Source organism: Bubalus bubalis, chromosome 9 (genome assembly GCF_019923935.1).
Source record: "Bubalus bubalis isolate 160015118507 breed Murrah chromosome 9, NDDB_SH_1, whole genome shotgun sequence".
NCBI classification, from domain to species: domain Eukaryota; kingdom Metazoa; phylum Chordata; class Mammalia; order Artiodactyla; family Bovidae; genus Bubalus; species Bubalus bubalis.
In genome coordinates this window covers 104,172,137-104,197,527 of record NC_059165.1, presented here as the reverse complement: position 1 = coordinate 104,197,527, position 25,391 = coordinate 104,172,137, and the positions used below count along the sequence as shown (strand labels likewise).

At 58.4% G+C, this 25,391-nt stretch overlaps 2 protein-coding genes across 4 annotated transcripts in view; both read right to left on the bottom strand.

Moving 5' to 3' along the window:
• Positions 1-1,232: 1,232 nt before the first annotated feature.
• Positions 1,233-3,473, bottom strand: F2RL3 (F2R like thrombin or trypsin receptor 3). Its single transcript, XM_006057871.4, has 2 exons — positions 2,953-3,473; positions 1,233-2,666 (listed from the first exon to the last, which is right to left on the bottom strand). Exons 1-2 carry the CDS (start codon positions 3,056-3,058, stop codon positions 1,633-1,635), a joined length of 1,140 nt encoding a protein of 379 aa, XP_006057933.1. The 5' UTR covers positions 3,059-3,473; the 3' UTR covers positions 1,233-1,632.
• Positions 3,474-6,484: 3,011 nt separating this feature from the next.
• The window catches only part of SIN3B (SIN3 transcription regulator family member B), a 43,945-nt gene continuing 25,038 nt past the window's right edge, over positions 6,485-25,391 (bottom strand). For all 3 annotated transcript variants that reach the window (XM_006057869.4, XM_006057870.4, XM_025293780.3), the window contains 11 exons: positions 20,592-20,799; positions 18,236-18,352; positions 16,935-17,173; positions 16,116-16,299; positions 13,174-13,780; positions 12,856-13,025; positions 10,677-10,850; positions 10,369-10,461; positions 9,159-9,253; positions 8,747-8,951; positions 6,485-8,326 (listed from right to left, as the gene is read on the bottom strand). In XM_006057869.4, the coding sequence (XP_006057931.1) occupies positions 8,096-8,326; positions 8,747-8,951; positions 9,159-9,253; positions 10,369-10,461; positions 10,677-10,850; positions 12,856-13,025; positions 13,174-13,780; positions 16,116-16,299; positions 16,935-17,173; positions 18,236-18,352; positions 20,592-20,799 (2,323 nt within the window). In that variant the 3' untranslated portion in view covers positions 6,485-8,095. The remainder of the gene's footprint in view (positions 8,327-8,746; positions 8,952-9,158; positions 9,254-10,368; positions 10,462-10,676; positions 10,851-12,855; positions 13,026-13,173; positions 13,781-16,115; positions 16,300-16,934; positions 17,174-18,235; positions 18,353-20,591; positions 20,800-25,391) is intronic.

The following is a 25,391-nucleotide window of genomic DNA, read 5'->3' as shown; positions in this document are numbered from 1 at the left end:
CATCCACAGCCCCGCCTTTCCAAGGAGGATGGGAGGAGACTTTGGAACACCTGAACCCCAAGATAATCATAAATTCAGTGCATTTGTAAAGAATCATTCCAATATGGGGGCTTAGAACCCACCTGTCAATACAGGAGACGTGGGTTCCATCCTTGGGTCAGGAAGATCCCCTGGAGAAGGACATGATAACCCTCTCCAGGATTCTTGTCTGGGAAATCCCATGGACAAAGAAGCCTGGTGGGCTACAGTCCATGGGGTGGCAAAGAATGGGACACGACTGAGCGACTAAACAACAGCAACAGAGGGAGGTCTCACATACACTTTCACCCAACTTCCCCAATGGTAACATCTTGGGATGCTCCAGTACGTCATCACACCAGGTTAGTGACACGATATGCTTCATTGACGTTACTCACACAGCCCCAGGCTCCCTCTTATGTGGGCGAGCATGTGTGTGTGTCCTGGGGCTGGTCACTCTTCCCCAGACCTGAGACAGGAACTCAATGGGGAGCCCAGAAATGGTGCCCATTCCCGCTGCCTCTGGGGATGGCTTGCTTACCCCCACAGCTGATGGCTCAGTGGCTCCCGACACCGTGCCCCGTGCTGCCCACCCGGGTGGGGAGCAGCAGGTTGTGTGTGTGTGTGTGTGTGTGTGTGTGTGTGGGGCTGCGGTCGCCCCTCCGCACGTGGTATCCCCCAACTCAATTCAAAGCAGCCTTCAAGTGGCTGGGGGTAGGGTTTGCAGAACTGCAGCTCCCTGAGCCTGGGTGCACACCCTAAATCTTACTCCTATTGCCCACCCACCCGCTCCACTGGGGAGCTGACAGAGAGGAATCAGACCACAGGTGAGGAGCAGGAGGTGATGTCTGGTAACCAGGGTCACAGCAGGAGGCTGAACCCCGTGGCTCCCAGTGATGAGTTGCACCAGGCTTTGGGGGACTGAGGTGGGAGCCTCAGAGCCATAAAGCCCATCCCAAAGCTGGAGCCTGGCTTCTGGGGATGAGAAGGACCGCCAACAGGGCTCCCAGCCGCTTTGGCCCCCAGGGGTGTCAGGGGCCCAAGCCTCCTCTTGGGTGGGATCCTACAGCAGGTCTTAAGGCAGCATCCCTACCTTGGACTCAGTCACAAGGGAGCTGGTCAGACCCAGAAGCCTATGTTGAATCCCCGTCTTTTCCTGGGGCTTCCATAACTGAGTACCACAAACCAGGTGGCTTCAAACAACAGAAGTTTATTCTCTGGCAGTTCTGGAGGCTAGAAGTCCAAGATTAAGGTCTAGGCAGCGCTGCTCCCTCCGGGGGCTCCGAGGGAGACTACCCCAGGCTGCTCCCCTGGCTGCTTCTAGTTGCTGCCAGCAGTCTGTGGCTTGCGGCCACGTCACCCCACCTCTGCCCGAGCTGTCAAGTGGCCTTCTTTATGTGTCTCTGCATCCTCTTCTTGTAAGGACACCAGTCACATTGGATTTAGGGCCCACCCTGTACTCCAGTGTGACCTCATTCTAGCTAATCACACCTGCAAAGACCCTGTTTCCAAATAAGCTCAACTTGGGAAGTTCCCAGTGGATGTGAATCTGGAGGGGACCCTATTCAACCCAGAATGACTCCCTTCCTGTTCATCCAGCCTGTGAAGGGCCTGTCACACGAGCGAGGAGGACCGGGTCCCCGTCGCCCGGCTGCCGCCCTCCCTGGAGGCCGTGGCGGTGCCAGGTCCCCGGCGGAGCAACCCCTCCTGCACCTTGCTCCTGAACTCGGCAGACACGAAGTAATAGATGAAGGGGTCCACACAGCTGTTGAGGGTGCTGAGCGCCAGGCTGGGCACGTAGGCGGCGTACAGGTCCCCCCAGGCGTCAGGGCCTGGGTTTGAGAAGTGCAGCAGCAGCAGCACGTTGCTGGGCGCGAAGAGGGCCACGGCGGAGGCCAGCACCAGCGCGGTCAGCCGCAGCGCGTGGCCGTAGCGCCGGCCCCCCGCCGCCAGCGTGCGTAGAGTGGCCCCATAGCTCAGCACCATGGCCAGCAGCGGCAGGAAGCAGCCGAACCCCGCCAGGCAGATGAAGGCGGGCCGCCAGTAGGAGGCCTGGGCGCCGGTGGGCAGCACGTCGTGACATAGCACGTGGTCGGAGCGTGACAGCCGGAAGGTCTGCTGCTGCAGCGCCAGGGGCAACGCCAGGGCAGCCGCCGCCAGCCAGGCTGTGACGCAGAGTCCACTGGCCAGGCGCTGGCCTCGCAGGGTGCGGGCCCGCAGCGGGTGCACCACGGCCAGGTAGCGGTCCAGGCTGACAGCGGCCAGCAGCAACAGGGAGCCGTACAGGTGGCCGTAGAGCGCGGCCGTGTCCAGGCGGCAGGCGGCCTCGCCGAAGGGCCAGCGCTGGCCCCGCAGGTGGTAGGCAATCCGTGGCGGCAGCGCCAGCGCCAGCAGCAGGTCAGCGGCCGCCAGGTTCATCAGCAGCATGGTGGAGGGCAGTCGGGGCACCTGTGTGGCCAGCACCCACAGCGCCAGGCTGTTGGCGGGCAGCCCCACTGCCAGGGCCAGCCCGTAGAGCGCAGGCACCAGCCTCGTGGGCACCCAGCCCAGCAGCAAGGCCCGAGAGTTGGGAGGGAGCTCCAGGGTGTCGCTGTCATTGGCACAGGGCTGGCCGGGGAAGCTGCGGGGGTGGGGCCTCGGTGTGCTCTCTGTGGGGAGAGCGATCCAGAGGGAAGGGCATAGAAGCATCACCACCCCTAACCCCCAGCCACCCATCCCTCATCTGGTTTCCCAACTGGATGGTGCTACCTCCTGAGAAACTAGAGTGGGCCCCAGTTCTCAGGAGCCCCCGGGACAGAGCTGGACACAGACACCCCCAGCCCCTGTGGACTCCAGGCTGGGCTGGAAGACCCCCCTCCACCCCCCCGTTCGCTGTCTTTGCTGGCTCTGGGCGACCTCCCTCTCAGTCCCAAGGCAGGGCCCAAGGTCACTCACCATCGCCTTCTGCTGCGCTCCCCATGTCCTCAAAGCCGGTGGGGGTCAGGGTGTCACCCAGGCTGAACCCCAGGGCCAGAGGCCACAGCAGCAAGAGTACCCACATGTTGGTGGGGCTGGGTGCTAGCTACTCTGGGCTGTGGCCGGCTGACCTCGGGCTTCCTGCCTGGCTGGACCCCCACCCCCAACTTCCTGAGTGCCCGCGGAGGAGTTAACAGGGCCGTGTGAGATAAGCCAGCCCCTGTCCTCACGAGTGGGTGGGCGGCCCCAGGCCTGGCCTAAGAAGATCGGGCAGCTGGGGTCACTCCGGCTCTAGGTGCTCAGCCAGTGAGATGGAGGAGGAGGGGGTGTCAGGCAGCAGCCCCCACCTCCAGCCCCGGCCCAGCCCAGGAAGCCCCCGGGGGCCAAGTGGCCACTTCTTGCTGGCCGGTCACATCTCGGTTCCAGCCCTCTGGAACCATGTCCCTCCCTTTCTTGGAACCAGCCCTCTGCATGACATCCCTACCCCCCAATCAAGAGCTCTTGGCCCCTCCTGAAGCCCTCTCCTCCCAAATCCCCACCCCCAGCTCTGGCAGGCAGGACACCAGGTCAGAGGTCAGAAGAGGGGAGCGGACCCCCCCCCCCCGTAAATGCCCCTGGCCCTCTGTGAGGGCTGCCGGACATCATGCTGCTTAACGCAGCACAAGCCCCCAGGCAGATGCAGAGGAAGATGGAGAGAGCAGAAAGCCTGGTGAGCCTGGGGTCTGCTGAGGATAACTATTGAAGGGGTTTTGGTCTTCAGCCAGAGCCCCCAGTGCTGACCACGTACTGTCCTGGGGGTCTTAGGGGAGCCCAGCGGCGGCTCTCTCTGGGAGGGACCTGCTTCCTCTTCTCAAAGCCCCTTCTCCTGTCCTGGGCCCACCCTCCACCTGGGGTCCCAGGTGTGACCAGGGGCTACGGCCGTGCCTGAGCTGGAGGGAGGCGGCCAGCTAGCCCAGAGAGCACCCCGGGCCCCCTTTCCTTCAGGCCTTCACCCCAGAGACCTCTGCACGTCCCACCCAGAGGGGAAGGTGCTCCTCTCTCCTGAATGAGATCCCCCTCCAGACCTCAGAAGGAGCTATCCCATCCTACCGTGGGGCGGACCCGCCCTAGGGGTTCTTGGTTTCTGTGTGGGCAGGGCTGGGCCACAGTGGTGGGGCAAGGTCGGGGAGCAGGGGGATCCTGTGGGAACCGTGGGGAGGAAAGAAGAAATGAACTCGGGGTTGGAGAGGGGATTGGATGAGACGGTGTCCTGGTATGGCAAGCCCTAATCTAGCCACACAGCTGGGGACACGGGGACCAGCCAGGAAATGACCAAGCAGTCCATGATAGAGTTGGTGCTGCTGGAGGCTGAGATGCCGAGGTCCTTGCCCCCAGCGCCAGGCGTGGGGGGGCGGATACTGAGGCCTGGGGAGCTTCAATGGGAGCAGGGGTCACAGCCAGGAGCCTCTCCCTCATTTCTGAGCAGTTTCCTCCAACACCAGTGACACATTCAGCCCCATGCCTGCATCTCAACAGCACACGTGACCAGTGATGATGGGGACACTCTCACCGCACAGGAGAGCGGGGACGGGGACCCCCTGCCGCCCCTCCAGGAGACAGCAGGAAGCCTGCTCAGGGGAAGCTGGGGGCGGCGGGGGCAGCTCTTCCCCGGCCTGAGGAGAGTGGCTTGACTCAGGAGTTCCGTGTTTAGAAATTTATGGCAGATACACACGCGCAGGAAGATGTCTGTGCCGGGAAATTTCCAGCAGTGGGGGCGGGTGTAGGAGGTGTCCATAAATAACTCCCCCTCCCCCACTAGTCACCATGGAAATGGTCCTGTCCCACAGGAGAGGGCCCCCAAACACAGCATGTGATGGTTCAGGGCGGCTGTCCCAGAAAGACGACGAGCCACATGGAGGCACCTCCCGGGGGATGCTGGGGGCCAGCTGCCTTCAGATAGAGACTTGAGGGCCTGCTTTTCTCCGTGTGCTTTTTTGTGCTACTGGAACTTTCTGCACTGTGCGTCACTTCCCATAAAAACTTAATTTTTATGCTTAAAAAAAGACATAGTAGTGGCTGTAAAAGGAAGGAAATTCTGACACAGGCTACAACATGGATGGACTTCATTCAAAGACACTGTGCTGAGTGAAGTAAGCCAGCCACGAAAGGACAAATACTGCATATTGCTGATGTTCAGTCACTCAGTCATGTTTGACGCTCTGTGATCCCACGGACTGCAGATCGCCAGGCATCCCTGTCCTTCATTATCTCCCAGAGTTTGCCCAAACTCATGTTGAGTTGATGACATCATCCAACCATCTCATCCTCTGTCGTCCTCTTTTCTTCCCACTGTCAATCTTTCCCAGCATCAGGGTCTTTTCCAATGAATCAGTTCTTTGCATCAGGTGGTCAAAGTATGCGTGCGTGTGTGCTAAGTCGCTTCAGTCGTGTCTGATTCTTTGTGACCCCGTGGCCTGTAGCCCACCAGGCTCCTTTCTGTCCGTGGGATTTCCCAAGCAAGAATCCTAGAGTGGGCTACCAAGCCCTTCTCCAGGGGATCTTCCCGACCCAGGGATCAAACCTGCATCTCTCAGGTCTCCTGCATTGGCAGGCGGGTTCTTTACCACTACTGCCACCTGGGAAGCCTGGCCAAAGTGTATGCTTCCACTTACATGAAGTCCGTAGTGGCCACATTCAGAGACAGAACTAGACTAGTTGGGTACCAGGGCTGAGAGAGGGTGGATGGGGAATGAGTGTGTAATTGAGGACAGAATTTCAGTTTGGGAAGATGAGGAAATTCTGGAGATGGTCGGTGGGCACGGTTCTACAGCCATGTGGCTGTACTTTCTTCCCTCCCTCCCTCGGTTCCTTCATTCCTTGCCAAGCCACAGGGCTTGCAGGATCTTAGTTCCCCAACCAGTGATCAAAACTGCACCCTCAGTGAAAGGGTGGAGTCCTAACCACTGGGCTTCAGGGAACTCCCAGTGCGTGTGGACTTTTTACCACTGAACGGTACACCTAAAATGGTCACGTGATACGTCGTGGCACAGGTACTTTACAACAGTGAGAAAAGTGGCAAACAGATCTAAGCCAGCGCTAGTCCTGAATTCCTTGTCCTTCAGCCCCACCTCCCCTCAGCAGAAGGGTCGTGGGGATGTTTCGGGGACAGGTGAGTGAGAGGAAGGCTGGGGTGGGGGGAAGCTGTAGAAACGGAGGGTGGCTTTGAAGGGCCGGAGCAGGGGGGAGACCGCAGCCCCTCCCACCTGGGGCTTCTTCTGGACCTGGTGTCCCAAGTGGGTGGGTGGGTGCAGGTTTACAGCAAACACTGCCGTCTTCAAGTTACGTTCCACACGTACAACACTCGGAGGAGACGTCTCACTCCTACCATGTGAAAACTGAGGTGGGAATGAATATTCTAGAAAACATTCCAAGGGAACAAACCCAGGCGCACGCTCTGTGGTCAGATCAGCTCCCCTGGCAGCAAGAGATCACCCCAAGATGTGCTCACAGGAAACTGACTGAACCTCACAGCTTTAGGTATTTAACTTTAATGTGCAAATAAATAGAAAAGGAAAACTACATTCAAAACAGCTGCAAAGGAAGTACAAGCCCCAGAACAGAAATTTCTTCAAAAACGGAAGAGATGCTCCCTAGAAGCATGCAGGGCAGGGGCTCCGTGGGGTCTGGCCTGCACCCCAGGCCTGGGTGCAGCTACAGGTGGGGGGCTGCGGGCTCCTGAGGACGGCGGCTGCTGGGAGGGTCTGGGTCAGGGATTCTGGTGGGGGTCCTTCTTATAAAACAAGGGTGCGTACAAAGTGCGTGACTTATGCTTGAGGAAACACGGGCGGGGAGACACCCGGGCAGGACGGGGTGGCCTGGAAATCGCCCGGGGCTGCAATCTAAGGCTTCGCAAACCTAGAGTTCCACAGGTAACTTCTAGAATTTCCGGAACCTTGGGTCTGGCACAGCTCAGCTGCAGGAAGGCGAGTGCTGCGGCTGGAGGCGGCGGCTGCACAGGGGTGCTACCGGGCTCGTGTGTCGGGGGAGCCCACCCGTGTCTGATGGTGCCAGGGGCCTGGCCAGAGCTGTCTCATGGTTCAAACGGCTGGTCCCTGGCCCGAACTACTTGGCATTCTTGGCACAGAAAGCCCTCCGCCCCCCACACCTGTGCCCACTCTGGGGTGGCGGCCGCAGGAATGGAGGTGCTAGGGTGGGTGGGCGGAATTCCACAAGGAAGGCAGTTACCCCCAGGGAAGCTGTGGCACCTGGCCGCTGTGGAGGTTACAACCACTATGAGCACAGAGGAATAACTAGGTGTGTGCATATATGTACTTCTAGAATGTCCATCTTAGGTACGCAAGTGCAGCCCAGGCCCTCCCAGGGAGGGGGCGCTCGAGCTCAGCGGATGCGCCGGGGGGCCCCTCCCCGTAGGGCACAGAGCGCAGCTGTTGAATCAACACAGGGTTTGAGCCTCTTTCCCAGAGCAGGGTCTTCCGGGCAGTCCTGGCACCGCCCACCCAACGCCACATCTGGGCATCCAAGGGGACCCCAAGAGCTGAGAGGCCTCATCTCATTTTCAAAGCCGTCAGTGCAGGTGTCCAGCTTGGGGAATGTTTCTAGAAGCTCCCACAACCCCTCGGGAAGGACACGCTTTTCAAGCAAGTCCACCCAGGCCCGACTCCTCAGGTGCCCAGGGGTTCTCAAAGGCTGCTCCCTCCCAAACGTGGGGCCTGGCGCGGCTCTTCGCCGACTTTCACCACGTGCAGAAAAGGACTGTGGCCCCAGGCCTGGGGGTTTGGCACGCATGACAGGAATGGCCCCGCAGGCGTGTGAACGTGCTCACTTGTGCCTTGGCCAGTGCACCGATCCTCCCCGCGCCAGCGGGGACCAAACCCCTAGAGTTCAAGTGCGAGGGAGGGCAGGTTTGGCACAGGATGGGCCCAAAGGAAGTGGGGAAGCCAAGAGGGATGACAGCGTGGGGCCGAGAGCCGCCGCCACCCGCCCTTCTCCAGAGCTCAACCCATAGCAGCAAGGCTGGGGGACGCTCTGCGCCCCTCACGTTGTTCATGAAAACGCCCGAGGGGCGCGCAGGCCAAGGAAGCACGCACTCTGCGGTGTGCTGCCGAGTGCCCGCGCGGGGGCGTCAGGGCGAGGCTGGGCGGCGGCTGTACTGCACGCGGTAGCGGTTCACGGGCAGCCCGTGCACGCGCACCGTCTCGCAGAGCGTCTTGCAGGGCACCATGTCCTCGTCGTCCTCCCCCATCAGCCAGTCCTGCACCAGACTGGCTGCCTCCACCGTCACGTTGTCCTCCAGCCAGCGGCTGTGCCACTCCGCAAAGTGCTGGTGGTGGCGCAGAAGGACCAGGGGCTGCACCTGCCGGGGTGGGGGAGCAGCGATGAGGACGGCCCAGGCGCCCCAGGGCCGAGCACACACAGAGGGCCGTGGTCAGACCTCAGGGGCCCACACACCCCAGAGGGCCGTGGTCAGACCTCAGGGGCCCACACACCCCAGAGGGTCATGGTCAGACCTCAGGGGCCCACACACCCCAGAGGGCCGTGGTCAGACCTCAGGGGCCCACACACCCCAGAGGGCCGTGGTCAGACCTCAGGGGCCCACATACCCCAGAAAGCCATGGCTTGGATCTCAGGGGCCCAGGCACCCCAGAGTGCCATGGAATGCAACTTGGGGGCCCAGGCACCCCAAAGGGCCATGGGCTGGATCTCAGGGGCCCAGATACTCCCAAACAGCTGTGGGCAGGCCCCAGGTTCCCAGGGCTCGGGCAGGGAAGGACACCTGCTTGGCCCGGCACAGTGTCCCTCGGCGGTACATGTAGTCCTCGGAGTTCACGATGAACAGCATCTTGTGGGTGCTGAGCTTGAAGCGGCAGTCCACGTTGCAGGCGCTTTCCACCCCAACCAGCCGCCTCCAGGAGCTCTTGGCCTCACCGCGGAGCGCACGCACCTGCTCACACTGCCAGCGGCGGAACTTCTTGAGGTTCCTGGGGGCAAGAGGAGGATCCGCAGGCTAGGAGGTCCCCACAATCCAGAGACAGTGGGAGGACGCCTGACCTCCAGGGTTGGAGAAATGTAAACCGAGGCAACAGAAACCACCGCCCAACCCCTTGGCTCCTGTGTGAACTCAAACCCAGGCCTGCTGGGCGCTGGTGACAGTGGGAGAGGCCCCCCGGGGCCCAGGGCCCTCTCACCTCTGCAGGAACACGGGCTTCAGGAGGAAGCCCTCGGTGGGCGAGCTGGAGGCGCCCTCCGTTCCCACGTACTGCTCCACGTACCGAGCCAGGTGCTGGGGGGACAGAGGGAGAGACGGCCCATGGCGTCAGTGGCTCCGGGGGCCTTCATCTGCATCCCTCCCGAAGCTCCAGGCGGACCCGGATATGTGCTGGAGACCAGCAGATGAACAGCATCTGTTCATCTGGGTGGGGCAGATACACCCAGGCCAAGGTTCAGATGGTTTATGGAGCTTCACGCTTAAGTGGATAAATCCCTGCTGTATAACTGCTTCACTGCATCCGCCATGTGATAAGTTCACACGGGGAATGGGAGGCCCCTCAGGTGGAGAGAGTGGGGCCCGGGGGATGGGTGGACGGGAAGGGAGATCAGGACACAAGCAGCAGGTAGGAAGAGGGAGAGACAGGTAGGAGTTGGGGGTGAGCAGATGGCAGGGCTCACAGGGGCCACCAGGTCTGGGCACAGCCTCCAGCATCCAAGGGACGCTTCATCTGCTCACCACCCTGTTAAAGCAGGAGGCTGTTCCACACTCAAACTTAACGAACGCACATTTGCTGGAAACGTCTGGAAGGGACAGTGTGTGCAGGCCCCCACCCTCGCTTGTTACAGAAAATATGTCCCGTGAAGGACGCTGAGGGGCGCTCTGGTGGCCGTGGTGGGCGGCGTCCCCAGCTCTGTGAAGGCAGCTGGAGGCTTCAGGCCCTGTTTCCCGGCTCAAGGGCGCCAAGGGGAAGGTGCGTGTCCGTGTGGGCCAGGAGCGTGTCCTCCCGGTGATGCGGGACACCCAGAGCTCTGAGCTGCAGGCACCAGGTGTGCAGCGGTCACACACCACAGGGTCTGAGTGACCGGGCTGGCCACGGGTACCGTGGAGACGGCCGGGCACCAGCAGGAGGTGGGAGGACCCAGGGTTTTGGTCGAGGCCGGATGGGCTCCCACGTGGCCCTCCTGCCCTGGGACACAGCCCTGGGCTCCGAGGGACACCTGGAGAGCCCGCCTCCTCTTGGGGCTCCGTGGCCAGTGTTCAGTCGGCACAGAGGCACCCTGGTGGGCGTTCTGTGGCCTGTGCATGGCCCGCGTGTGCACAGGCTCCTGGGGTGGGAGCCACAAGACGGATGCTGCCTGTGGCTGCCCTCAGCCCCCGAGGTGTGCGCAGGGCTCCGCACACCTCACCTGGACCTCCACAGGGTCCTCCGTCTGGGCTTCCTCGGTGTCCAGGAGCTCAATGGTCATGATCACTTGCCCTTTGCGCTGGAGGAACATCACCTGGGGGAGGGCGGGGGACAAACAGCTGAAGCTGCGAGAACAGCCAGGCTGGCACAGGATGAGGAAACGGTCATCAGTGCCCCTCGCTTCCCCAGCCTCCAAGCCTCATCCTTCCCTGAGGGACCACTGCTGGGTGCCCACCTCACCAGCCCTGTGGGGGGCGCCCTCTCCCGCCGGCTGGCCTCGTGCGGGGCTGAGCCGGGCGGGCCGCTCACCTTGAAGCAGTTCTCGTCGGCCATGCACCGCTCGGCCTTCCACTGGTAGCTGGTCTCCCGGGCGGCACGGACGCAGCGGGAGGACAGGTTCCCGCCCGCGGCGCCCCGCTTCTTCTCGTTCAGGTAGAGCTCCACCACCTTCAGACAGACGTCGTCGCTCACGAGATGGTGCAGCTGCGGGCGGAAGAGCGGGCTGGTGCCGGGCGCAAGCCCCCAGAAGCGGGGAGGCACAGCCCCCGCCTCGCTCAGAGGGCTCGTGGTGAAGTCCACGAGGTAGGGGTGAAGGTCAGTGTCCAACAGGCTGTGCAGGGCGACCTCCGTGCCAGGTGCGGACCAGACCAAACGAGCCCAGGCTACACAAACCAGACCAGACTAGAGCAAACGAAGTCAAAGCAAACCAGACTAGATCAGGGCAAGCCAGGCCAGAGAAAAGCAGAGCTAACCAAAGCAGACCAGATCACAGCAGACCAGCAAACTCCGCCTGGGCGTGAGAAACGTACAGAAACAATGTGCCCAAATGCGTGTGGTGATCACTGAAAATCACCGTGATGGCAAATGATCCTCTCTCCCCAGCATTCAGTTACACGGCTTCCCTGGTGGCTCAGGGCTAAAGAAGCCGCTGCCAACGCAGGAGACGCAGGTTTGATCCCTTGGTCAGGAAGATCCCCTGGAGAAGGAGATGGCAATCCACTCCAGTACTCTTGTCTGGGAAATCCCATGGACAGAGGAGCCTGGCAGGTACAGTCCATGGGGTCACAAAGAGTCAGACACGACTTAGCGACTAAACAACAGCAACAATGTTCAGTTACAAATATAATTCCTTTAATACCTATAAACATACTTAACATACCTATAAACAAACGTCACCTTTAAGTTTATGAAGAGACAAGTCCTGGCAACAGCTGAGCTGCAGGGTCAGACGGAGCTGAGTTGTCTCTCTGCACTGAGCTGCAGCCCAGACAGGCCAGAGACGTATTAACATATCCTTCGCTACTCAAATGTTACTGACTGGAAAAGTTTCAGGATCACTTACTTACATAGCAAATTGCCAGCCACAGGTGTTTAGTTCCTGCAAAAATCCCCCAGTCAATAATGAGTTAAAAATGTTTCTAGCGACTGCATCTGAGTGACAGAGGAATGACGTGATTCTTTCCTCCACTTCTTCCCCACTTTACGATGAACAGTCTCACTTGACAACCAGGAAACCAAAGTCACGGTAAACAACAAGAGTGTTCCCTAAGCAGGACCCACGGTCCAGGACCACACTGGACTCACCTGGGGCTTTGCTGTTTATATTGTGTGACCAGTTTCCTCTTGCTGACGTTCAGCTGAGGCACATCACGGCCAGTCCCCTCAGAAGAGAGCTAAGGCTCTTTACAGGTTGCTAAACTTCCCTCATGAAAGGTTTGTCAACAGGAGCGCCAACATCTCCTCGCACACACATGTGTGCACGGCAGCACTGGTCACCGCCGCCCAAAGGCAGACGCAACCCTAGTGTCCACTGATGGATGAATGGGATCACAGAATGCACTCCATCCACACTATGAAATGCCATTTGGGCATAAAAACGAAGAACGCACTGGGACTTCCCTGGTCCAGTGGTTAACAGTCTGCCTTGCAATGCAGGGGACGTGAGTCTGATCCCTTGTCGAGGAACTAAGATCACACGTGCCTCAGGGCAACTGAGCCCACGCAACACAACTAGGGAGTCCAGGAGACTCAGTGAAGATCCTGTGCACCACAGCCACGACCCGATGCAGCCAAGTTAATACGTGTTCAAAAAAAGGGCTGCCACGTGCTACAGCGTGGATGAACCTTGAAAACACAGTGCCGAGAGCGAGCAGCTAGACGCCAGAGGCCACTCTGCTGCCCGAGTCCGTCTACGTGAAATGTCCAAACAGGCACATCAGCAGAGAGAAAAGGGCTGGGAGAGGAAGGGTGGGGAGTGACTGCCAGTGGGGACAGGGTTTCCTTGGGGGACGACGGGAATGTTCTAGAACTAGGCAGGTAACAACTGCACACTATAAATGTACTAAGTTCCACTGAAAGATTAACTTAAGAATGGTGAATTTTACATTACACGAACTCTACCTGAACTCAAAGTGAAGAAAAGCCACCAACCACGGGGCAACTGCAGCACAGGAGTGAAGGAAAGGGCCCGGCGGGGCTGCCCGCTCACCTGCCGGGCGATGCTCTGCACCAGCTTGTCCATGGTGAAGCCCACGTAGGCGTGGATGGTGAACATCTCGCGCAGCGTGTCCTCATACTGCGTGGGGTCGATGCTGCCCTCCAGCAGGCTCCGCACCATGTCCAGGAAGGCCGGGTAGTACTCCTCCAGCTCCACTTCACCTGCGGGCGGCACCCCGGTCACTCGGGTGCGGCTCACGCGGCTGACGCGGGGAAGGCCGCAGGGTGCACATGCGTGGCTCCCGCCCCAGGCTCCCTCAGGGCAGCCGTCTCCCCTCCCGGCACGCAGCGGGCAGGCCCTGGGGCTCACTCGGCTGCTTCAGCCGCAGCTCCATGGCGGGGTCGTTGCCCTTCTCACGGCGGCCCTCGCACAGCAGCTTCTCCCTCTCCTTCTCCGTGCGGTACTCCAGGAGCTGCTTCTGGGCCTGGCGGTAGATCTTCAGCAGCCTGGAGCACAGGGTCTGATGGAGGCGCAGGAAGAAGTACCAGTTGTTGTTGGCGAAGAAGAGGCTGTAGACGTCGTCCAGAGGCTTGTGCTGCGGTGGCTGCGGCTCCGGGGCCGGCACCTCGCCCGCGGCCCCCTTCTCCTCTGGGGGGCTGCTCTGCGGCCCGGGCGCCGGCTTCTTCCGGTCGCCACCAGGGTCTGCAGCCTGCCCCTGGGGGCTGGCCCGGCCCTCGTCGGCAGAGTCCTCGGATGCACCCAGGTCCAGCTGCTGGGAGAAGAAGAGGCTGGGCACGAACTGGTGCACCAGCTGGTGGATGGTGCCCTGGTCCTCCTTCTGGATGGCTGGCTGCCGCTTCACGTAGTAGCTGATGAGGGCGGCCGCGTCCTCCAGGATCTGCCTGTCCTCGTACACGAAGATGAGGTGCGGCTCGCTGGAGGGGGCACTGCGGCCCTCCGAGTGCTGCTCCTGGTGCTGGGGAGACAGGGCAGCCACTGGAACAGGAGTGACCCACGCAGAGAACCCCCAGTCAGGGGCCAAAAGGAGGCCACACTCCCTCCACCAAGGCCGCCAACGGTGCTGAGAGACCGGGGGAATGCAGGCAGCACTGTCTGATCACGCAGTTCCCGCTGTCCCAGGCTGCCCGGGGGTGAGGAAGGCCCAGAGCAGCACGGGCCTCTGCCACCGTCATGCATTCACACTCAGCCAGACCCTGCAAGGCCTGCGACTGCTCCCGCTCCAGTTCCGCCCCCTCCAGCCTTGCCCGCCTGGCTGACACCACCCTCACGTCTCCTGCCACAGTCCATTCCCCACCTGCCACGAGCCCTCCACGTTGCTCCCATTACCTGGTGCCAGCACGGGCCACCCACCTGCTCGTCCCTGTCTACCAGCCCACTCTACAACTCCCCACATGGAGTCTAGAGCCACACAGGAACTCCATCAGTCCGAGTTGCCCCCTTCTCCCATCTCAGGCCCTCGCATACGACTCAGGAGAGGGCCCTGGCCCTGGCACGCCACCCCGCACTCCTCTGATGCTGTGGGGGTGCTGAGCTTGTCCTGCTGTGCACAAGACCTTCACACACGTCTTGGATCTTTCTCCCTGGAAAACCTCATCCTTGGGCTCACCCTCCCCTGCTACCTTTACCCAGTCAACAACTCTCCTCCCAGCGAGCCCGAACACACCCTCAGTACCCCGCAGCCTTGCACAGGCTGCCCCACATCGTACTCTCTCCTGGTGACACTGGTCCCCTGCACGAGTCAACAGAGGCAGACACACCAGGTTCCAGGAAGAAGTGAGCGTGTGCGCTGTCCCTGTGAGTGGGGAGCTCCCGAGGTCAGGACGAGCCCTCCCTGGCTCTCTCAACAGTGGCCCTGAGGGGTTCCCTAGACTCCCCTGGAACGAGGGCCCGAAGGGAAAGAGGGGCAGGGCCTCTCAGGTTGCCCCCTGGCCAGGGGCTTCCCTTTCTGGGACGGGCAAGTCATGTGCTCCTGTCTCCACTGTGGAATATGCAGCATCCAGAGGCCTGCTTCCCTCCTCGCTGGCGGGACGGGTGGCGTCTGAGTGGGTCCCGGCAGGCAGAGGCGGGGTGCGGGCGCTGCAGCTCAGTCCCGCGCCCGGCTCTTTAGCATGGCCTTCTTCCTACTACTTCCTGAGTCCCCACCTTGAGCATGTCACAAACTCCCTTCAGAATCTTCCGGGCAAGGGTCAAAGTCGTAACGCAGACTGTCCTCCGTGAGCCACGCAGCAGGAGGAGGGTCTCCTGCCCTAAGCAGCAAGGCGCCGCACACGCAGCTCACCAGGCCCCGGCCCTTCTCTCAGGCCCCAGGGAAGGCCCTGCGGGACCCTGCTGGTGGCAGCAGGGCGGAGCGGCCGCGCCCCGACTCTGGGTGGGGGGGGTCCCAGGCCTCAAGCATCTGCAGCCTGAAGCGCAGAGGCCAGATCGAAGGGTGGACCCTGGGGCTGAGCGGTGGGCGCTGAGCGGGGCAGGGAGGCAGGAGGGAAGGTGGTCTGGGGCCAGCTCGCTCAGTGGTCTCCACAGCCATGTGGAGGAACATGAGCTCTGGGCAGGGTGAGCCTCCCAGCGGGGCCGCTCAAGGGCCTGGAGGTAAGACAAGCCCCACCGCTTGCTGCTCATGACTATGTGGCAGAAAGGGGAGGAAGTGACCCTGGCTGGCGGGGCACTTGGTCAGTGGCGCTGCTCCCTGACCCGGGCTCCGCCACCAAGCAGCAGCCCTGCTTCCCTGACAGCCAACGCCCAGTGAGCCACCCCCGTCAGGATTCCTGCCTCGGGCTCCAGTTAGAAACACTCTCCCCGCAGGCATTGCTCAAAGCGCAGCTCCTCGAGCCCAGGGCCTGGCCGGCCTCACTTCAGGCCCTGTGAGCCGGACCCCACCAAAGCCCGGCAGGGCACTAAGAGGGCAGCGTGGTGGCGGCAGATGGCACCCTCGCCTGCTGCGGCTGGCCTGGGCAAGGGGCCAGCTCCGGTGCCTCAGTTTCCCTACTGCTAAAACTGGGACAATAACTACTACACAGTAAGACGGGCAAGTACAGGTTAGATGGGACCTTCCTCCCAAAGGCCGTGACACTCCGAGGCCCACGGCGAGCAGCAGCAGAGGAAAGCTGCCAGCCCCGATGACCTGAAGGAAGGTGCGGCGAGGCGCGGGGAGCTGAGGAGTCAGCCCTCTGCTGACAACAGCAGGGCACCTTCCTGGGTCGGCCCGGGGCTGAGGGGACACCCCTCCCATCCCCACGCAGCCCTGAGAGGGCAACGGAGGCCGGGAGGGCCAGACCCGGCTGAGGGGGCCTCACCTCGTCATAGACACTCTCGATCTCGTTGAGCAGGCTCTTGGAGCGAAGCGCCTTGGTGTCGTTCTGCTTGAAGTTCACGGCCTGGTGGTCCAGGGACTTGAGGTACGCTTTCTCATACTGCTCCCGCCAGATCTTGTTGAAGCCCTGCTGGGCCTCCCGCCACTCCTCCTCCTTGGCCTTCAGCCTGTGGGGGCAAGCAGGCTCATTCCACCCCAGACCCACGGACCCGTTCCAGGCCCGGACGGCTCGCTGCAGGCAAAGGGGTGGGCTCTGTGCTGGATGGAGGGCGGTGGGAGTGGCTGGGGGCCTCGCTGCAGCTGGCTTTATGGACGCTCAAACGCCACTGCCCTGTAGTCCCCCCGTCCCGGCCCGCGGCACTGACCGCGCTCCGTGCGGCTGCTGGCTCAGCCGCTGCGCTCCCAGTGGATGGGACTGTCCGGCTGCTCACGACTGGGGCCCCAGCACTGGGCGTGCAACCAGCCCAGGGCAGCCACTTAACCAATAACCGTTCACAGCACAGGGAGGGCCCCAAAATGTATGATTAAACAAAAGGCAAGCCATGATACAGGACAGTTCCATTTGTGCTTAAAGAGAATTACTCTTCACGTTTAGGCATGATCACGTGCAGAGTAGAATTTTTGAGAAGGACACAAATAATCACTAATGGCTGTACTTTCATCTTGGGGATGGAACAGGGAGAGAAAGGAAGACCAAAAAACAATCAGCCAGCCTGAGTCCCCAAGGCCCCCCTCACGATTACACCTGGGACAAACAGCAGTAATGAGCCCCTGGGCGGTGTGGTCAGAAGTGTGAGGGCACCTTTTTAGGACGACAGGGACAGCGGTGACAGGGTTCTTCTTGAGGCTCTCGATGATCTCTGGGGCTTTGTCGCCGTAAATGCGGTGGATAGCGCGGCGCTGGATCACTTCCGATGTGCCCCCCAGACAGTCGTCCAACCGGAACTTCTCCTGGTCTTCCGGTGCCATGCGGGACAGCTTCTTCTGGACGCTCTCCAACACCCGGATCGTGGCCAGGTTGGTCTCCAGGACAACGTCTAACTATGGACAGGAAGGCAGAAAGAGGTCAGTGGGTCAGCTCATCCCCCAGGGATGAGCCTGGGCCAGCAGAAGGGATGTTGCAACAGAGGTCGGGAAGGGGTGATGGATGCAGGCCGGGGGACTGCAGCAAGCATGGCTGGTTGTAGGTCCGGGCCCTGGTGCTACCTGGACCTCCCCACTGGTAGACCCATCTGAGGAGGGGGACAGGCCCTAGCCTGGCCCTCTTCACAGGCATCGAATGCACGTTACCCTCATCAGTGAGGAAGGGAGGCACAGTACACACAGCCTGCAGGTGACTCCCCAGAACATGTGCGGGGGAGGGGGAGCTGTCCCCAAAGTTACGGCCACGTGACCGCTTCCATTTAGGGCACAGTGAACCAAGTGGAGCACAGGCTGGCCGCTGCTGAGATCTGGGAGGGGCTATACAGGAGCAGCGTGACAGATCCGACTGGTGGGGGACCTGTGTGGGGTCTTGGCTGGTGGTGGGCACACGGGCCTCCACAGGGGAGAGAATCCAGAGCTAGACACACACGCACAAGACAAACACTTAGGCACAAGATCCTCCCTGCCCACCCCCGCCACATACACATGGATACAAGTGCAACTAGGGAGACGTGAGTAAGGTCACAGGCTGGGTCAAGGCCCATACCCCGGCTGTGACACGGCCTCAGAGATTTACAAACCGCTGCCACTGGGGCAAAGGTACCTGGAGCACTTTGTTATTTTTTAAGCTGCATGTGAATCTACAATGGTCTCAGTAAAAAATTTCTGTTACAAAAATTAACTTAAGTGACCCTAACTGTAGTTAATGAAATACATGCACACTTTAAAAAAAGAAAAAAAAAGCAGCATCGCAGAGCCAGCCTGGGGGCCAGCAAGGCAGAGAAGGGAGGCTTTTGGGAGCTGCCCACTGCTGGAAGGCACTGGACTCGCCGCCACCCCAGAGGAGGCTGGACGGCTTCAGGAGAGTCAGGACGCATCCCGTGGTGGAGGGCACACAGAGGGGGCCAGAGGGACGGCAGGGCCGAGCAGGGGCCCCGGGGGCCGCAGTGCCACACCCACCTCGAAGCGCTCATCCTCACAGCGGTGCAGCTGCTCCTCGTAGGGCGTCTTCTTGGAGCTGACGAAGGTGGAGTCCTCAGACCAGGAGGGGAAGGACACCCAGGTGTCATTCAGCACCTGCGCCAAGAGGAAACGCCGTGGCTGGAGAGGCAGGGGGCCCGTGGCCAGAGGGCTTTATTGTGTGGTCCAGCGTAGAAGAGCCAAGGATAAGGAACAATCCTGATTCTACAGGAAATTACGTTGATCCCTGAGTTGGGAAGATCCCCTGGAGAAGGGAAAGGCTACCCACTCCAGTATTCTGGCCTGGAGAATTCCATGCATTATACTGTCTATGGGGTCGCAAGAGCGGGACACAAATGAGTGACTTTCACTTCAGTTCACTAATTCTGTTGTTGTTTTAGCTGCTAAGTTGTGTCTGACTCTTTTGTGACCCCATGGACTATAGCCCGCCAGGATTTTCTCTGTCCATGGGATTTGCCAGGCAAGAATACTGGAGTGGATTTCCATTTCCTCCTCCAGGGGATCTTCCTGGCCCAGGGATCGAACTCTCGTCTCCTGCATTGGCAGGTGGATTCTTTACCACTGAACCACCAGGGAAGAGCAAATCATACTAATGGTAATGTTAATTTAAAAGTGGTTTTAGGAGAAAACGTGACTTTGATCACATGAACAAATCTTGCTACTTTGGGGTTGGGAAACTTCCTCTATAAAGGGCTAGGTAGCAAATATTTTAGGTTGTGCAGGTCACTGGGTCTGTTGGGTCTACAGGGGAACAGCCTTTTACTGTGCTTCACAGATGGCACCTTTTTTACAGACACCATGAAGGTCAGACCCTGCACCGAGGGCGTCCGTCAGGGCCACTTTCCAGAGCGTCGGCTCGCTCTGCGTCCCCTGCCACGTCTCGGCGACTTGCACAGGGCTGCAGGCTTTTCTCGTCGTTTCTGCACTTGTCATAGGGGCCAGCGATCAGCAACTCACCGAAGGCTCGCGTGTTTAGTGACATAAAGTATTTCAAATCAAGTATATACTGTTGTTGTTTTTCTTTTTCAATATAACACTATGCTTTGGAACTGTGGTGTTGGAGAAGACTCTTGAGAGTCCCTTGGACTACAAGCAGATCCAACCAGTCCATTCTAAAGGAGCTCAGTCCCTGGTGTTCATTGGAAGGACTGATGCTGAAGCTGAAACTCCAATACTTTGGCCACCTGATGTGGAGGGCTGACTCATTTGAAAAGACCCTGATGCTGGGTAAGACTGAGGGCAGGAGGAGAAGGGGATGACAGAGGATGAGATGGTTGGATGGCATCACCAACTCAATGGACACGAGTTTGGGCAAACTCCGGGAGTTGGTGATGGACAGGGAGGCCTGGTGTGCTGCGGTTCATGGGGTCGCAAAGAGTCGGACACAACTGAGCAACTGAACTGAACTGATAGCACGCTTAAATATTACAGACCACAGTATAGCATAAACATAACTTCCATATGCACTGGGAAACCAAAAAATTTATGTGACTGGCTTTATTGTGGTATTTGCTTTATTGCAGTGGTCTGGAACCAAACCCACAGTATCTGCAAGGTAATGGGACTTCCCTGATGGCTCAGTGAATCCGCCTGCAAGGCAGGAGATGTGCATTCACTCCTTCGGTCAGGAAGCTCCCTTAGAAAAGGAAATAGCAACCCTCTGCAGTATTCTTGCCTGGAAAATCCCATAGACAGAGGAGCCTGGCGGGCTACGGTCCATAGGGTCGCAAAGAGTCGGATACGACTGAGGGACTGAGCATACGTGTGCGCACCCACACATGCCTGGACTCCACTCTGCCTTTGTTCCCGTAACGCAGCTGCAGGCTGTATGTACACAGGCCCATTTGTGTGCCAATAAAGCTTAACTTACAAACACAGGCTGTGAACCAGATGTGGTTCATGGGCCACGCTCTGCTGACGCTCAGACTACATATCCTGGAATCGAGCAGCCACTCTTGAATTCTGGAAATGCAGTAAGACTGTCTACTAACTTCAAAAAAGCATCCAGTGGTCCAGCTGAACAGAAACTTGCTGAGGGCAGTGAGCCTGGAACAGAGCGAGCTCACGGCAGAGATGAATCTCAGTCTGAAGGATGGAGGAGGAAGCCGAAACCTGTGTGTGGGCAGTGTGTGCTCTGCGGCTTGCCAGAGCCACCAGCGGGGCAAGAAACCATCTTCTCTGCCTAGGCGTTTTGTTTTGCCACATCCCAGGACCATCTACCACCCAGTGTCCGGGGGGATCAACACCCTTCCATCCATCCGGAACAGGTGACGGGTTTTGTGGAGGGGTAGGGCACAGGCACCACGTAAGCTAATAGAGCCCCCTGGGACGCTACCTCTTTGCAGATGGCTGTCCTCCCGCTGCACTTGGGCTGCTGGTAGGTTTTGGGGAGCGCCCGGTAGCTGGATCCGATGCGCTTGCACGAAGCATAGTCGATTTCCCGGCTTATTCCGTCCCCGGATCTGTCATTCATGGGCGGGGCGAAGGACAGCTCTTTCACCCCCAGGAAGGACTTGAACTGTGCAAAGAGCTCTGGAAATTTCCTTCAGAAACAAAGACAAATGGGATGGGGGGAGGGAGGGATTAATCAAGAGTTTGGGATTAGCAGATACACACTGCTATACATAAAACAGATGAACGACAAGGTCCTACTATATATATAGCACAGGAACTACATTCAGTAATCTGTAATAATCTATAATAGAAAAGAATCTGAGAAAAAAATAAACATACGTATAACTGAATCACTTTGCTGTACACCAGATCTAACATGAGATTGTAAATCAACTACACTTCAATTGAAAAAAAAAGCCTAAGCACCTTCCTTGGGATCCAGTGGTTGGTAGTCCACCTGCCAAAGCGGGGCAGGTGGGTTTGATCCTTGCTCTGGGAAGATCCTACACACTGCAGAGCAACTACTGAGCTCTTGAGCCCTAGAGTCCATGCTCCGCAACAAGAGAAGCCAAGCACCGCAACTAGAGAGGAGCCCCCGACTTGCTCCAACTAGAGAAAGCCTGTGCTCAGCAGTGAAGACCCAGCACAGCCCCTAAAAAATTAAGAAAAAAAAAAGAAAGAAAGACAAATGGTAAGTCAACCTCCTGAGGGCCTTCTGAGAACGATCCAGAGATATCAGAATGGCTTCGTGCGGATGCAGGTATGAACAATGGCCAGAACCAACTTCAGAAAGGAGGGGTGAGAGGCAGAACTAGCATCCAACGTGGTAGTCATCGTGTGTGTGACTCCCCCCAATCCCTCTGTCACCAACCAGGCCCCACCACTCGCGGGACGTCCTTGAAGCACCCAAGATAAGACTGGCCCAGGCTGGCAGAAGCTGGAGTCAGCGATGTGCCTTGACTGGAAGGGGCCGAGCACCAGGCCAGGGGCTGGCAAACCAGTCAACCTGCCAGGCCTATCTGTAGATAGTTTCACCGGTGGATGGTCACATCCATTCCCTTAGTATTTCCTTGTGCATATTTGCTTGTGGATGATGGTGGCAGAAGCTGGGTGGTCGTGACGCTTGGTCCTTGACAGAAAAAGTCTGCTTCCCTGCTCCCTCATGAGAAAGACCCTCTCCCTGGACAAATTCTCAGGAATCGTAACAGAATGGTCGTGCATGTCGACAGGAAGATTTTAAGGCAACTGACCCCCAGCGTCATCTGGCTTGTTTAAATGAATATCATATTCTACAGAAAGGGCGCAGGCATGCTGACAGCCGGTGTGGTGATTCTGCCCCGTGACTAAGTCAAGCAGTCTCCCCTCCTTAACTGTGTGCTCCAAGGTGGCCATCTGCTGTAGCCCACCTTTAAGGACCGCCTCCCCCACCCCCAACTTGGCTCACAAGAAAAGCCCACAGGGCAATGGAAATGCAGGCAAGGAAGATGACAACATCAGAGCATAGGATGTCCAAGGTCACGGCGGGACAAACCACTCTGAAGGGTGGCGACCCTGCACCTCCAACTCCGGCCACACCATCACTGGGGAACAGCTCTCCAGACCACTGCATGCGGCTGCCCCCGATGTGCAAACCCAGAAAGCAGTTCACACATGCAGAGAGAGGCCTCCTGGGGGAGGGATGCGACATGAACAGTAACTCAGCTGGGCACCAGATCCAGATGAGCGAGCAGGGGGCTTCCTTGGTGGCTCAGTGGGTAAAGAACCTGCCTGCCGATGCCGGAGACATGGCTTCAGTCCCTGAATCTAGGAAGACCCCACCTGCCGCTGAGCAGCTAAGCCCTTACACCACAGCTAGTGAGGCTGCGAGCTGCAACCCTCGCGCCCACACGCCGTGACTACCGACGCCTGAAGCCCTCGAGCCTGCGCTCTGCAGGAAGAGCAGGCGCTGCGGTGAAAAGCCTGGGCACCACAACCAGAGCAGGCCCTGCGCCCTGCAACTAGAGAAAAGCCCGCCCCGCGGCAGAGGCCCGGCACAGCCAAACATAAATAAATAAAGCTGAAAAAAAAACCCAAAAGAACCAGCCATGTTTCAGCTGAGGCTTGTGTGATGCGGCCATCCTGTTCTGGGCAGCGTTCCAGAGCGTTAACAGATCTTCAGCAGGCCCAGAAAGTTAGCCCGAAGGAAAGGACCAGCCTGATGTGTGCACTCTCAGAACCACCACAGAAGCACCTCCTGATGACTCTAACTGGACGAGTATCCCAGTCCAAGAGCATGACCTCTGCACCAACCACAGGGAGCAACCGAGACAAATGTCCAACGAAACAGACCCTGCTGAGAAACTCACGATACATACAAGTAAAGGAACACTGTGCAGTCACTAAAAGTGATCACGTGGGTCTAAGAATTACTGAGTTTAAAAAAAAGAGAGAAGGCTGCAGGCCAGCCTGACAGTGTGGTGCCACTGACGTGAAACTCAGCAGCCACACTCAGGCCTAGAGATCAGAGGGGGAGCGAGGGGCCGGCTTCAGGCCTAGAGAACAGAGGGCGAAGAGTGAGGGGCCGGCTTCCAGGTCTAGAGAACAAGGGTGAGTGAGGGGCTGGCTTCAGTCTAGGGAACAGAGCGGGAGTGAGAGGAGAGCTTCCAGGTCTAGAGAACAGAGGGGGAGTGAGGGGAGAGCTTCCAGGTCTAGAGAACAGAGGGTGAAGAGTGAGGGGCCGCTTCAGGTCTAGATAACAGAGGGTGAAGAGTAAGGGGCCGGCTTCCAGGTCTGATCCCCCTGAGCTTGCCCACCACCACACAATGCCTCTTTTATGAGAGCTTGCCCCGGGGAAAGGAAGAGCTATCCACTCAGGCCTCAGTTTCCTCAGCTGTAAAATGTACTGAGAAGCAGCGAATGCATTTACATTCTTGACTTCGTAGGCTATAAAAAAACTGGTCGCCTTTTCAGTTTCTAACTGGTCCTGATGCGAAAGGAAAGCAACTCATGACCCTGGCACTGTAATAAATGTTGCTGAGACGCTCTCTCCTGCAACTTGCAGTGAGTGAATAAACCACAGAAAGAGAGGAAACCTTTGCCTCCTGATGGACAGAGGGACGTGGGGGGACCGTGAAGATGCATTTGGCAAAGTGCAGCCCTGCCACAGGGATGCCGACGCAGACATGGTCAAGAATAGACCTGGAGGGAGAACCTAGACGTGAAGCGAGACCTACAGCCACACCAGAAACAAAACCCAGGCCGGTTTTGTGTTCGGAGTAGGAGCCTGAGCTGTGTGTCTGTGGTGTCGGCCTGGGTTGGCTGCATCGTAATCAGTGCAGAGGCGGTCCCCCCTCAGCCGAGGGAGGGAGCATGACTGACATGGCACGTGGAGGGCTCCTGGAGGTTGGCAAAGGTCCATTTGTGACATGGGTTATGGGTACAAGGGATTGGCCTAAAAATGATTTTACCAGGCCATTCTTCAGTTACGTGGTTTCCTGGACCTGGGTTCTATTTTATGTTAAAAAGAAAAAAAAATTTTAAAGCTTTTTAAATTATTAGGAAGGCTCAGGTAGCTGCCCCCAGAGCCCGGCGGCCCCTGCAGTTGTCTTGGGACCTAAACAGGCAGGCTTCCCTGGTGACTCAGACGGTAAAGAATCCGCCTGCAATGCAGGAGGTGACCTGCGTTCGATCCCTGGGTCGGGAAGATTCCCCTGGAGAAGGGAATGGCTACCCACTCCAGTACTCTTGCCTGGAGCATTGCATGGCGAGAGGAGCCTGGTGGCTACAATCCACGGGGTCACAACTCAGTGACTAACGCACACACACTGTGACAAAAAAGCATGTCGCGTGTAGTGAGGACTCACCATGTGTGACATGTTAACAGTCTTCATGCAAAGCCCACTTGGAGCTTTTTGAAAAACTGCGTAGGTGTGTTTATAATCGCCTTTTGATAGCATGGAAACAGGCTCAGATGGGGCTCAGACCCAGGCTGGGCATGACCACGCTGGTGAGCAGGAAGCATGCTGGCAGCCAGCACACTGCCCTTCCCACACACGGCGCCCCCAGGCCCGCGCCAACCCCTCAAGCTGCCGGGCCCTGGGGCAGCTCACGCAGGGCAGCGGCACGGGATGGATGTGGGTCGGTGACTTGCTAACAGCACTTCTCCTAGGGCACCAGGGACGCTGACCAGTCATTTCATTCTTCCTGGTAATTTCGACAGAATTTTAAAAATCATAATGAATCTCCAGGGAATTATGCTAAGTGGAAAAAGTTGATCCTGAAAGGTTACACAACACACGGTGTATGACTCCACATAATTCTCTTGCCATGTAAGCTTCAGAGAAGAAGCCCAGGTTGAGGGGTTGCCAGGGGCCCAGGGCATAGGAGGGATATGGATCTGACTATCAAAGGCCAACACCAGCTTCCTTGCGGTTCTGAAGCTGCTCTGTACCTGGACAGTGGCAGTGGACACACCAGCCTTCACGGGTGATACAAGTGTACACATACACAAGAAAATGGGAACACGCAGAGACGGGTGGGTATCTGAAAGCCAACACCCTGGTTGTGACAGCGACTACAGATGTCACCATGGGGGACGCGCCCCAAAGTTCCCTGTTCTTCCTTACAGCTGCTGGTGCATCTATTGTGATGTCTGTAACAATTCCAACTTAAAAAAAATCGGAAAAAAACAGATATACCGTTTTCCAAATACAACAGCCAAAAGATGGGTGAAAGGCAATTACGGAACAAAATCAAGAGGCGA

What these genes read in the sequence shown, in the direction of transcription:
- F2RL3 (XM_006057871.4), bottom strand. Translation starts at nt 3,058, where the DNA reads ATGTGGGTACTCTTGCTGCTGTGGCCTCTGGCCCTGGGGTTCAGCCTG. An exon ending in GAGCGCAGCAGAAGGCGATG is followed by an intron (nt 2,667 to 2,952) that starts GTGAGTGACCTT and finishes CTCTCCCCACAG; the next exon opens with AGAGCACACCGAGGCCCCAC.